This window comes from Gracilinanus agilis, chromosome 6, assembly GCF_016433145.1.
Source record: "Gracilinanus agilis isolate LMUSP501 chromosome 6, AgileGrace, whole genome shotgun sequence".
In the NCBI taxonomy this organism is placed as follows: Eukaryota; Metazoa; Chordata; class Mammalia; order Didelphimorphia; family Didelphidae; genus Gracilinanus; species Gracilinanus agilis.
This window is the reverse complement of record NC_058135.1, coordinates 176,088,707-176,103,261: the sequence shown is the minus strand read 5'-3', so window position 1 is coordinate 176,103,261 and position 14,555 is coordinate 176,088,707. Positions and strand designations below refer to the sequence as shown.

The window sequence follows — 14,555 nt, the reverse complement described above, 5'->3', positions numbered from 1 at the left end:
ATATTCAATAAACTATTAGTTATTAACCTTTTGTTTTTTCACAGAATCTTAGCATTGGGAAGGAACTTAGAATATCTAATCCTCTCTCATTAAATATTGGAATCTTTGAAATTGAATATATTCAGTGATTAAGAACAGCCCATTTCATATTTGGATAGACTTTCTTGAGCTGAAATTACTTTCCTATAAATTTTTGCTATTCTTTAAAAACACTTTCTTTATTAAAGATCTATTTTTCTTTTGTACCCCACCCCATTAAAGGAAAAAGAACAAGAAAATTCTTCTAGTAAAAATGCAGATTCATATTGAACAAAATCTAGTATTGGCCCTGTGCAAAAAATAGTTTTCGTTTAGTGCTTTGAGTTTAATACTTCTGTCAAGAACTAGGTAGCATGTTTCATTATTGGCCTCTGTGGTTTGGTCATTGAGCATGATCAAAGTTATTTTTTCAAAGTTTCAAAGTTATTGGTTTTTACAGTGTTGTTATTGTACAATTAGTTTCTCAGGTTTTGCTTACTTCACTATCAGTTCATACAAGTCATACAGGTTTTTCTGAAACAGCTTCTTTCATCATTTCTTTAAGCACAATAGTATCTTAAGATACTGTTCATACATCATGTGTTGTTTTTTCATCCATTCTCTAATTCTCTTCTAACTTTTTATTGTTGGTCCTAATTTTTCTTTTGGCAAGGTTGTGAAGGGGAGGTTCTTCATGTTTCAAGTTAGGGTTCTTTTTTTGCTGTTCAGTTCCGATGTATTTTTTGGAGGGATGGGTTTGCCCTTGACCCTTTCCTTTCGTTTTCAAGATGAACATAATCTTAATGTTGGAAGGAACCTTCAAAGTTATTTTTGCTAGGTTTTAAGCAAAGTAGGATTCTCCTAATCTTTGTAAGAGGGAAAAATGGGAAAGATTATGGTTGGACTGGATATTTAAAGTTTGGTCCCCAGAAATTGATTACTTGATTTCAAAATAAAAGAGACCCAAGTCAGGATGACTTTTATGGTGGTTTATTTACACTTAGGAAGGTTGAAGATAGGGAAAATGAGAGAGAGAAACTCTGGCCTGGACCAGGGAGGTTTAGAGGCCCCAGCAGAGGGGGCACAGAGGTTAATTAAACAAGGCTTCTAGCCACAAAGCCTCCTCTAAGAAGAAGCCTCTCCTTGAGCCTAGAACCTCTAGACACACTGAGGGAGGAGAAAGAGAGTCAGCCTAACTTACTCACGTGACAATTCAAAGGGAAGCAGCCTGAGGTCTCACCTGAGCTCCTTCAACACCAAGTTCAAAGCGCCCAAAAGCCCTCTCAGGAAGTTACCATCCTATTTAAAAGATAGTAGTTTTTGTCACTTCCTAGGTCCATCTCCTGTTTCACGTGGCCTCAACACTGTTTTGGACTGCCCAGGGGACAGTCACTTGTTTTTGATTTGTCACTATCACATGTGTGTCACAGACCTCCCCCTTCTCCACTTAATTCTAAGTTGGGTGGGGTGACATTATTCCTGGTGGCTAAAGTCTAAACAATGAATGAGGATGAGCTAATTACATTTACACATCTTGAACCTTTTCTTGAGGTTCTATGGTTTCCATAATCTTTAGCTTCCTATCCCTAGAGTTCAATATAACTCAAAAGTTGCTTAACCTTCAAGATTTTTAACTCATAAATTCACCTGTGACAATAATCTTGTTCCTATGTCACCCACACTTATTTCTGAATATACCCTTTGCTTTCAACATGAGATTTAATTCTCCCATCTTGATTCTATCACTTTCACCACCTTTATTTTTTAAAAAATCCTTCTTTTCTATTTTTGAGTCAATACCATGTGTCTATTCCAAGGCAGAAGAGCAGTAAGGGCTAGACAAGTAAAGGAGAGTTAAATGACTTGCCCATTGTCACATAGCTAGGAAGGATCAGAGGCCAGCTTTGAACCCAGAACCTCTCATCTCTAAGCCTAGTTCTCTCCACTGAGCCAATTTGCTGCCCCAATGTGCACTAAATTGACCAATTTGTTTATTCTCTCATCTTCACTTGTTTTTTTTTTTTACATGTAGTTTTTATTTTATTGATCCTTTCCTCTTTATTTTTTATATTTCTATTGTTTTTCACTTACACTAATCCTATAGAAGTCATCATTTCTTGTAACCAAAAAAGTATAGTCATATAAAACAAAATAACTCATAGAGCATTTCTGAAAATATGTATCTCATTCTGTACTAACATTTGCTACTTCTCTCTTTGGCCATCTTTGCCAGGCTGATGTGTATGTGACAGAATCTCAGAACTGTTTTAATTTGCATTTCTTTTCTTATTGGTGATTTAAAACAATCTTTCATAGCTTGTAGTAGTTGTGAAAAATTTATGTTCATTACTTTCGACCCCTTGTTTCTTGGGGAATCACTCATTTTATAGTTGTTTCAGTTCATTGTGTGTGTGTGTATATATATATATATATCATTGATAATATATTTAAATCTATATCTGTGATAAAAGACTTTTATCAGACATATTTGCTATCGAGATTTTTCCCCAATTAATTGCTTTTCTCATCCTACCTGTCATTTGCTTGTACAAAAAATTTATATAGTTAACGTTTTTGGAATTGTCAATTTCATCTTTTGTTTATTTAGGTAGATACATAAAGCATTCATTAATCTGTGTCATATATTGTGTATGCTAAGTGTTGAGGATACACATAAAAGCAAACAAGACAAATTACCTACTCAGAAGTGGCTTATAATCTGGTAGGGAAAAACAGCACATAAAATGGAGCTAGAATTGGGTAGAATACTTCTATAACAGTGTGGAGATGGCAAGAAATGATGTAGAGGACTGGATCGAGGCAAGACAAGATGAAATCTCAGTCATAAAAGCCTGGTGTCAGGATTTATAGATGGGAAAGACCTTAGAAGTCATTTATTCCCCTCAATTTTTGAATGAGTTAAGTACACCAATGTGATTCTGAAGGTATATATAGTTTTAGTTAAGAATTCTTCTAGCCATAGTTGTGAAAAGGTATCTCTTTTTTTGTAATTAAAAAAATTTTCATCTTTTACATGTAGGTCATGTATCCATTTCAACACTTGTTTTATTGTAGGCATATGGTTAAACATGTTAGTCTTAACTAGCATTCTCTTGCCAGACTTTCTTAGAGACTTTAAATCCAGTAGTTGGTGTCCTTTGATTTTGGACACTGTGCTTCTTTGATTACTTTTGGGCCTTGTAATAAGAACCAACATTATATAGCAAGGTTTGCAAAGTAATTTACAAATATATCATTTAAAAAATCCTTTTCTTCCATTTTACAATCAGTACTTCTGTTTTGGTTCCAAGACTTAAGGGCTAGACAGTGGAGGTTAAGTGACTTGCCCAGGTTCACACAGCTAGGCAGTGTCTGAGGTCAGATTTGAACCCAGCAAATATCTCTTACTTGATCCTTACAGCAATCCTCTAGGGGGGAGAGTAAGTGCTATTATTATCCACATTTTTATGGATGAGGAAACTGAGACAAATTGTTTAAGTGACTTACCCAGAGCCGAGGCAGTATTTGAAAATAGACCATACCACTTTAAGTGCACTATTCACTGAGCCACCTAGCTGTCTTTTGTTTATATAATCTATTTCATTATCTTGCTTTTCTATTTTTTGATAAGGACCAAATAGTTTTGCTGATTACTGTTGTATATACTGAAATACAGTAATATCAAGTACCTTTTATTTTCCCCTCCATTGTTTTCCTTGCAGTCCTTTAGATTGACTTATCCTTTCCCCTGACACTCACCATCTGTCTCTTCCTAGTCACTTTCTTCAGTTTTAGAGTGACAACCTTCCTCTTTTCCAACATGAATTTCTAATTTTTTTAGAAAATTTTTTTTGTCCTTAATCCTAATTACTCATATTTCTTCCAATTCCATGTTCCATTGGGTAGTCATTTTCTCATTCTTTACTTCCCCCTTCCACTTCTCTTAAGTACAAACATGCTTGGATTTCCCATGTTTTAAAAATGTTCCATGCCATCCCTTAAATTTATCTCATTATTGTTAATATTCTAGAAAAAGTAATTCACACTTATCTCCATTTCCTTACTACTTAATCAATTTTCAAGTTGATAAAATCAGATCTGTGTACTAATTCTATGTCATCTACCCTCTCCAAGCTTACTAAAAACTTTCTCTTTGCTAAATCTAATAACCTCTTCTCAGTTCACATCATCTTTCAAGACAAGACTAAGACTTGCTTATGAATACTTATTTTGTAATGTACTGTATGACTTAGGGGGGGAGATAACTCTAGAAAGAATAGTTTCATGTGAATTAATGATGAAGTCTGAAGCCAGATTTTCAAGAGTTAAGGAGTGACTGAAAAGGAGGCAGAGTAGAGGCAGGGAGGAAATCAGGTTTTTCTAGAAAGTCAGCTGAGAAAATATGGAGAGATGTAGGCAATAGCTTGAGAGTTTATAGGTTCTAATGAAAAGAAATTTAAAAAGATAAAGATTAGGGGAGACTTGACATATTTGAAGTTAATAGATAAAGAGTCAGACCGTGAAAATTAGATTTAGAGAGGACAGATTATTGAAAGTGAAATTTTTCTAGACAAAAAGGACCAAAATGGATGATCATTTGAAGCTGTTGACTTTGGCTAAGAGAACCAGATGCTGAACTTCTTGGGATAGGAGAGAAAATGATTTGTTTTTGTGAATCCAGACAGATAATCTATCATACAATTTTGTTGAAAATGATTATTAAGTCCTAATGTTTTCTCTTCATTTGAAAACAATAGCACCAATCAACAATTATATAATTCTCCATGATTTTTTAAACATTAGTGGTTATGATTTTTTAATAACTTGAGCAGGTTCTTTCAGTTCCATGAAACATTATTATTCTTGGGTTAAAGTCTTTAGTTCACTTAAAACTGATGCTTCCATGAATCTTTCTGAACTAATTTTAACTTTATTTTCTTCTTAAGCATGTTTTACATTTTTTGATTGAAGAAAAATTAGAATCCAATCCATCCTTTTCTTCTTCCCTTATTTGAACAGTGATTGAGATTGGAAGGATCAATTGCAGCAGGTTCAAAACAGAATGGGATAGCGAAGTGTAGATAATAAATGCATTTGGCTTTTTCTACAACTTAGCAAATAAAGGAAGGAGATAGTAGAGTCTTACGTTTATAACTGGATGGTTGAGGCAGCTGGGTGGCTCAGTGCATTGAGAGTCAGGCCTAGAGACTGGAGGTCCTAGGTTTAAATCTGGCCTCAGACACCTAGCGGTGTGACTCTGGGCAAGTCATTTGACTTTTATATTGATTCTAACATGGAAGGTAAGGGTTGTTTAAAAAAAAACAAAAAAACTGGATGGGAACTTAAAGGTCATCTAGTTCAACTCCTTGCCTTATAGAGGAGGCAATTGAGACTCAAGAGAGGGGAATTTTCTTGTCCAAAATTATATAGGTAATAATATTATTGTAGTCAGAGCCTGGATTTAAATTCAGTACCTTTGACTTACACTTGTATTCTCTCTGGTAAACCATGGTGGATGTTGACTGGGGCACAAAAATTATATTAAAGCATAGATAAGATGAATTTTTTGTAAGTCTATATGGGATCAATATCTAGAATTCAAATTGTTGGTAAATGTAGATAGAACAGAATTAAAATTAGTTTTTATAGTTTATCTGGTCCTTGTTTATAATGATAGTATAGACAGTTTTAGGTTAACTAATTAGCTTGTCTATGGCTTCTGAAATAGTGTAAGAGGAAAAATATAATCACATATAGAGTGGTTGCTGAATATCTGCCATTTAACTTTTTTTAGAGTAAGCTGTATATTTAGTTAGTGGAATCTCAAGTTTTTAAATCAGTGAAATGGTAGACCCAGTTGTCTACCATACCATACCATACCATACCATACCATACCATACCATACCATACCATACCATACCATACCGATGAAAATGAATGCCCTGTGATCTTGTTATGTATCATTTATTGAATAAGTGTAATATAAATAACTGAATTTTTCAAGTTTTTGTAATAATAAGATTAAAAGTATCCTATGTTACAGTTAGCATATGTTTTGTTTTCTTTTAATTGGATAGTAGATTTATTTAAAATGTTCTGATATTGTGATAAGCCTCATTTGCTCTGAAACTTTTAAGAAGAACCATAGAAGTCTATCATTAGTGGGGTAGTTAGATGACTTAGTGGATAGAGAGCCAGGCCTGGATACTGGAGGTCCTGGTTTCAAACCTGGCTTCATAAATTTCCTACTGTGACCCTGAGCAAATCATTTAGCCCCAGTTTGTCCAGCCCTTACCACTCTTCTGCTTTGAGAACCAATTCTTAGTATCAATACTAAGACAGAAGGTGAGGTTTTTTTTTTTAAAAGCCTGTCATTGAAAACGAGATTAAGTTAACTGTCATCCTTTCCTCCATCTTTCCCAAAGATATTTTGACCCTCTGATCTTTTCCTTGAGGTGGAGAAAGTGATAGTATATGTAGATCTCCAGAAAAAACAATGGAATTCAAATTTCTATGGCAAATATGTAGTAAGATTTGGAGTTGGGTAGCTAAGCCAAAATTAGATTAAAATGTTTTAATTTACTGTGATAAAGTTGTTAAAAGTAATTTAAAAGACTTTACAGGAAAAATTCCTACTCCACTGCCTCAGTATAGTGTGTAGAGATTACCTAGCTTTCTTCATTCTGGGCCAGCAAATGTACTCCTGGAAGGTTTTATTATACAAAAGCTTCAAGCATGGTATGGCCTCAGTAACAGGGCTAATTATAGGTAGCATTTATATAGTGCCTCAAAGTTTGCAAGGTGCTTTCCAAATCTTGGCTTATTTTTATCCTCACAGCAACCATAGGAGATAGACCCTGTTATTATCATCCATATCTTACAGATAAGGAAACTGGGACCCACCATAGTCAAAGTGACATGCCCAGGGGCACACAGCCGGTAATTTTCTGAGGATAGATTTGAATTCAAGTCTTTTCTGACTCCAGGTCCAACCCTTTATCTGCCTGGTCACTTTAGCTGGCTTTAAAAAAAGTTACATCATTCTGTCCTTACAACAGTCCTTTTATTTCTCTATAGTGATAGAATCAAAGTGATTCAAAAGTAGGCAAAATGTACTGAATCATATAATTTTTAGGCCATTTATAGTTTTAATTTGACATTTGGTGTTTTAAATTTGAGTTTCTTGTCCAGTTGATCAAATATACAAACTGTTGAAGAAGCTGTACTGTGTCAATTTTGATGTGTACTGTGTCAAATTTATAGTGTCAATCACTATAATTTTAACAAATGAAGGGAAATGAATTTATTAATAAGCACTTACTCTGAAAAGCCCTGTGCTTTGGGTATACAGCCTCTTTTTAGTTCATGTTCTAATGAGAAAGACAACACTTTAAAAAGATTTTACCTTAAATCAGGTTGAAGTCTCATTGTTTTATAATGTACTGGTAAGCAGATAGCCTATATGTTTTGTAAAAAATATAATTTCCCACTGTTTTTGATGTTGAGCCATTGAACCTTCCAAGGACTTTTTTGGAGTGAAATTTCTTTTGTGTATCTTTAGAAAAGCTGTGTCTACAGAGAAGCAAATTATAGCCTAATGGAAGAATGAGTCGCAGGTATTCCTTGGAAAGACAAAGAATAGAATAGTTACAGTAGCTATATACTAGGTTGTATATAGTAGTATGTAGTTATAGCATATATTTGGTAATACTATACTTATCACACATTTGCAAAGAGACCATTAAGACAATCATTGTAGCCTATATACCAACATTGGTTGCTGAGAATGGAGAGAGAAAAATTCTCTGAAGAACTTGTTTAGACTTTCTAAATTAAATTAGCATACTCTTGATAGTGGGTAACTTTAGATCAAAAGTGGAAAATATTTGCGAAAAAGATGGTTAAACATTGTTCAGGAAATGATACGAAGAGACACAAAGAATTGTTACATTACACGTTAGTCTCATGACTGACCTTTTTAAGAGGAGAACTGGTAGACTCTTGACATGGTGAATAACAAATAACATGAAAGAAACTAAATAGATCTTATTTTAAAAATCCTATAAAGATTTGTTTGTAATGTGGGATTCACCTTGTATCAGCTGTCTTTGAATATAGTCAGATCATCAACTTGTCAGGGCAATGACTAGAATTCATAAACATTAAGACAAAAGAATGATAATGAGAAGGAAAAGGATACAGCACATAATGGAAACAATTTAGCCTTGACATATTTAAACAAATTAAAAATGGATAACAGAAGTGATATTGACATGTATTATCACAGTTTTATACTAAATTTTAATTAAAATTGTTTAGGGAGTATCTTTGCAAACATTTGACTTAATAGTCAAGAAATAAAGCCCTAGACACTACTAAGTTAGAATATAAACTCACTTGTAAAATGTTGAGTGGGATTATGGATAATTAAGAGAAATATTAACTTATTTAAGCATAGAGAAGCAATGAAGGAAAAAATGAGTTTTTTTTTAAAGTTTGAAAAAAAGATTCAATGAGGCAATGTAATTCCAAGGATAATTAAGGACAAAAATGAAAGAAAAATACAGAAGATTTATAAAGATAACCCAAGTTACTTTTTATTCTGAAGGACTGTAGAACCACCACCCTGAATTCCCAGCATCACAATCCTGGATATTTTATAGGGGATAGATGTAGAAATAGCACAGAAGGGAGTCAAGAAGGACAAAATTAAATTTATGTAATATAGAGACAAAATTGTTTCAGCAATTAATGACTTAATGAGAAAGGTAACAAAGGCATTGAAAAAATCTGAGTCTTTAATAACACCAAAAAAAAGTAAGCTATGAAAATAACTACTTATTCTCTCACTCTCTCTAAAAATCTTTTAGTCATCTGTATATAAATATAGGGAATCCTTAATTAAGATTAGTGGTGAACAAGTAGTTTTACATCATGATATTCAACAATGAAAAAAAATTTTTTTGGCCACTTCACAAGTTGACTAAAGATTTTTTTCAGTTCCTAATGATAGAAATAACAGTGTTCAATGACAATCTCATAATAAACATAAGGTGAGATATATATTCAAGAAATGTGTTTTCTGTGTGATGGAGGAGATCATCTGCAGAGTTGGTCAAAGAGGAATTGAGGTCTTCCAGATGTTCCTATTTGAAAGTAATGATGTGCTGCTTTCAGTGATTCCTGGAACGTTAACCATCCTTCAAAAATCAATCTATTATCATTTAAAATAATTTAAGTTAAACAGGAAAGAAAGAGGTTGGATTCACTTCAGGAAATTACAACACTTCCCATGAAATCAAGCACCATTAAACAAATTCCGATTAGTCAATGAACAAACATTTATTAAATGCTTACTACGTGCCAGGCATTTTACTAGGTGCTGGAAATATAGAGACAAAAATGAAGCAATTCCATATTCCACTGGTATTGCAGTATGGTAGTGAGACATGTAATACAATAGACTGTCAAAAATTTAAAATGTCTATGATGCATATAGAAATGGAAAGGCAGGTGTGGGAGGGTTTCAACATACAACTGATGAGGATTTTTGAAGAAGCATGGCAGCAAAGAAATGTATGTCTTGAAGGGAAAACACCTAAATCAATCCACTGGTTCCTGTGGAAATTTTAACACTGGCTGATACCCCTTTTTTCAGTACCCCAAGATAGTCATTGGATTTAAAGGGAACAGAAAGTTTAATTTTTAAGATTGAAACTACAGGTAATTCTTCTCTGTCTCCCCCCATAACTACGAAGACAAGATTTTTGTTTATGTGTAAACAAGCCTCTTAACATAGTATGTCCAAAAAAAGTGGGCATATTTTTACTATAGAACCATTCTAAAGGTTTCTTGGAGTCCAGAAGATCTATCTCTACTAGAGTCCAGAGTGAGGTTAGAGTGCTCTAATCAAAAAGGCTTGGGAAAGGGTCATCAAGAAGGGCATAAATTGGAATACAAGGAGGAAGTAGTAGGGACCTTTTTCTTTGGAAACCTGGAGTGAATAGGTGTGTCACTGGAGCTGGCTATCAGAAGGGAAGATGGTGGGTCACTTGTTGACTGGTGCCTTCTCTTTCTTTGGCTCACTATTATTTAATAACTAGTTAAAAATTAAGACATGGTCTCCAGAGATTTTTAATCATAACATTCCTTTATCATGTCTTTGGAAAGTGAGGCAACTCCTCAATATAACATGTTATATGGCACTTCTTCACAGAACTTGTGAGAAGACATGGATAAGAGTTTTTGATCCATGTGATTGGAAGGAAAATTCCCAAATGGATTAGATCACAAATTCATTTGAGTGTTATGATGAAGAGTTAGATAGAGAAAGTAAGGGGAAACATAATGATTTGAATAATTACCATTAACACTACTTAGTTACCTCTTTGCCAGTGTTAAGAGTATTCTGCTTATATTACTAAAACACTTCTACATTAAATCATATTTTATGTGATATTGGATTTCAGGGTCTCCTGAGTACTAGGTGGTAGACTAGATATTTTCTCTGATTCCCAAAACCCCACAAATGTCTTCAAAATACTAATAATGCACCAAAGATATAGCAACTTCATCTTTTCCCATGGTATAGGACACCCAGAATCAAAAATAAAAGCAAAACAGCAACAACCCTATACCCCAGGAATTGATATTTGCTGATCCTGTGGCTCACTCAACACCTTTTCCTTGCCTTCTATGCCACTCACTGGCAAGCAAGACTACATTAATAGATTCATGGATACTCCACAAGTTTACATCAAAACCTACTTCTTCATCCTGATACCTGCCTCCCCCTCTTTCCATTTCTGTAGAGACCTTAGCTCTAGGCTAAGGAAATTTACTTGGGCTTTGACAACTAACCAGGCCACAATCTCTTTGGAGCAAAAATGTGCTAGGGGCTGTAACCCAGAAGCACTAGTTCTGAAAACGTATTGAACTGTCAGTTAAGGGGAAAACAAGACTGTGAACTGCTGGTGCAGGCTCCGAGAAATGAGTAAAAGAGGGAATGGGACATATCACCAGGACTGAATTGTAGGGAGTATGTGGTTGACACTCAGCTAAGCCTGATGGAAAGAGCATTACACCCAGCTGGCCCCAGCCAATTCTGACTGCTCCAAAATCAGGGCAAAGCTTTATACTGGAGATCCATGAATTGCCTAAGGTGGGAGGAAGCTCAGGCACTTTGAGATCCAGTGCCCAAGGAAACCATAAAAGAGAGGGAGTTAGGAGGAAAAACAAGAGGGAAAAGATTAACTTCCAAAGATTTTGAGAAGAAATATCACTGGCCTTGAACAAAAACAGATAAATCAAAGGAAAAGTAGTAACAAGAGAAGCAAAATGGCTTCCAGATCTAGTAAACAGAGTTGAGATATTTATGAATAAATAACTACAAAATTAGGGAAAGTGATTCAACTTTTGATCAGATAGGGGACCCTGTGGGAATTTGGGGAGAATATGGAACCAAAAATTTTATGCAGCTTGCCAGACTATAAAATTTATTATTCTTTTGGATAATTAGTAAAAGACCTTTAAGTACTGAGATATGTTACACTTATATAAAAGGCAAGCTGTATTTATAATCTTGAATATTCTCAAATTGCTTACCTTTTTGTGACATTTTTAAAATCTAAAATTGTCAATTAAATTGAAAAAACCTACCATGGTATTTTACCTTTTACAATGAAAACAGGAATTTTAATTTTGTTTCTATCACATAACATTTTTTTAAATTTATTTTTTAAAAATCCTTTAGTTATCTAGGGATGGCTATTTTAGGATCTGTAATTCTCTGGTGGCAAAGAGTAGAATAAGGTCAGTATTGGCTTTATGCTTTTTATTCACAAAGCAATTTTAAAAACAGGATGTAAGCCCTTTTATGGGAAAAATGTTTCTTGCTTTCAGCAAACCTATTGTAGTTCTATTGATTATTCTTAACCTTTCTCAAACACCTTAAATTCGAAGTAAAAGTGACATATTGGTGGACTTATGCATGTTGGGAATAATTGGAGTTACTTATTTCAGAAGTATTTAAATATTAACAGAAGAATGAAACCAATGTTTTGATATTTTCCTGAGAAGTGATACTGTAATAAGTGAGAATTATTCCTATCTTTTTTATCCCATCAAGGATATAAAGTTTATGCCAAAAAATTGAATATGGATTTAATTTTTTTTTAATTTTTAAATAAGTTTAAATAAGAGTTTGAAATTGACTAGTCCCCATAAGTGCCATAGAATATGTAGCAGCATTTTTCATAGCAATAAAAACTAGAAATCAAAGTTAAGTGCCCATTGATTAAATAATGTTAATAAATTGTGATATGTGAATGTAATGACATACTTATATGCTAGAAGATATTTAGGGACACATTGAAGTACTTGACACTAAATAAAGTAGAATAAAGAAGAGCAGTTTTAATACATGGTGTCCACAATAAAGGGCAAAAAAATAGGAAAGGGCAAATTATTAATTGTTTTGGACATCTCAGTTCCAAAGAATAGATGATGAAAGAAATTTCCATTCCCTTAATAGAGCTTGGAGAGAATGCTTATAATGTGGCAAACATTTACAGCTTTTGGTCTCTGTTATTTTTGTTTTACTGTTTTCTTTTGTTGCAAGACATGCTTAAATGGAGTGGGAATTGATTGGTGTGAAAACATTGCGCATCATTAAAACTTGAAGGGACAGTAGAAGAGCCTAGTAAGTTGGAGGGCTGCCTTCTGCTCATCTTGTACTCTTTCTAGCCTCCTCCAAAGTCTTTTTCTTGTTATATTTTTTTCCTCCCTTAAATTGAAGTTAGCAAATATCTGGCGGATGTCAATTCTTTGTACCCCTTATTTTGATATGTAATTAAACTTTTTTTTTGGCATCTGTATTATAAATTCTTTATGGGTAAGGGACTTCTGAAACCCATTTAGTAGATGCTTAGTAATTGATGAGTTGAATTAAAGAAGGGAAGGATAGTATCTTGTTCTTTTGAATTGATGCATCCCTTGCCTGTGATGCTGTTGCTTTATAGACATAATGCCATCATAATGTTATTAATATGAGTAAGTTGATGAAAAATCTAATGGGCTTTTATTGACTTGGTTCTGAAGGCTGACAACATTTTTTAACATTAATTTGATATTATATATACATATATTATAGTGGGTATTTTGGTTTATAAAAATCTCAAGTAATGCTTTATATATATACATTCTAGGTGCGGTTTATTACTAAAATTTGGCATCCTAATATTAGTTCTGTCACTGGGGCCATTTGTTTGGATATCCTGAAAGATCAATGGTAAGAAATTTTTATTTTTTTTCTTCTCTTCTTCCCTCCCTCCCTCCATTGAATACTTATAGTGAAAATTACACTGTATACCATATCTCTTGACTATTAAAATTTTTTTCCTTATGCTTTCTTTGGTCCTTTTTTCATAAAATAATTACAAAATTAGAATTTTTATAGTTATACATTTGGAAATAGGAATTTTGTTTGGAAGTGACAAAAGATTCTTTATAATTCTATTTTTTCTTTTAAAAAATTAGTGAATGTAATATGCTAGTTTTGTAAATTCATTTTTCTCCCAGGTGACTTCTTTTGAAAGGGCACTTAAAGAATATTTCTTTAAGAGATGAACTTGATTCTGGTAGATAGAATATAGATCCACCCCTTTCCCCATACTCCAAAATATAATAGTGGACTTATTTTTGACCACAATAAAAGATCTTCTCATAGCCTATGTTTTTTGAGGATGAATTCTTAGACTGCTTCTCACATGAGAGACAGGAAAACATGTTATGGAACCTTTATCATTTAATTTGATCTACTAATGCTCTGCTGGGTTAACATTTGAGAGAACTCGGGATCTCTGCAATGCCATAATTAATAATAATAATGGTAACTAGTGTTTATATAGTGCTTACTATGTGTCCCTGACACTGTGCTGAAGATTTAAAATATTATTTTCTTCCATTTTTACAACCCTGGGAGGTAGGTACAGTTATTGTCTCCATTTTACATTGAGGAAACTGAGGCAAACAAGTAACTGGCCTAGGGTCAGATACCTAGAAAGTATCTAAGGACAGATATTAACATAGGTCTTCCTGTCTCTAGTCCCAGGGCCCTATCTCTGTATTACCCAGAGCCTCAAGAGGCATAGGAGAATTTTGATGAAGATATATTAACATAGGGCTAGAAATACATGTTAATGTGAGGCTTTAGATGTTGAATGGCCTTACAAAATCAATTCTTTAAGAATAAAAGAATATTAATCTTAGAAAATGAAATAAACAACCACATAAATAAAAAGTGATAATTTGTATAAGTGTGATTAAAAGACATAATTATGGATCATAGTAGAGTACAGATCATGCCAAATAATATATGAGGTCCATGCATTAGCCCTTTTGTTGTATTTTATGTATGGCAGATGTTTCAGGTTTTCAGTAGAATCACTTAACTAAAAGAATCACAAGGAGATGCTTTTTTTATGTATACATGATGTGCCAGTTCTTTCTAACTATATTAACACTAAATGTTAAATATT

At 33.6% G+C, this 14,555-nt stretch overlaps 1 protein-coding gene across 4 annotated transcripts in view; it reads left to right on the top strand.

Moving 5' to 3' along the window:
* UBE2K (ubiquitin conjugating enzyme E2 K) overlaps positions 1-14,555 on the top strand; it is an 80,441-nt gene that overhangs the window by 36,278 nt on the left and 29,608 nt on the right. For 3 of the 4 annotated variants that reach the window (XM_044680407.1, XM_044680408.1, XM_044680406.1), the window contains one exon: positions 13,224-13,306. The exons of the other annotated variant lie outside the window; for it this stretch is intronic. In XM_044680407.1, coding sequence (XP_044536342.1) covers positions 13,224-13,306 — 83 coding nt within the window. The remainder of the gene's footprint in view (positions 1-13,223; positions 13,307-14,555) is intronic. 4 annotated transcript variants of the gene reach the window in all.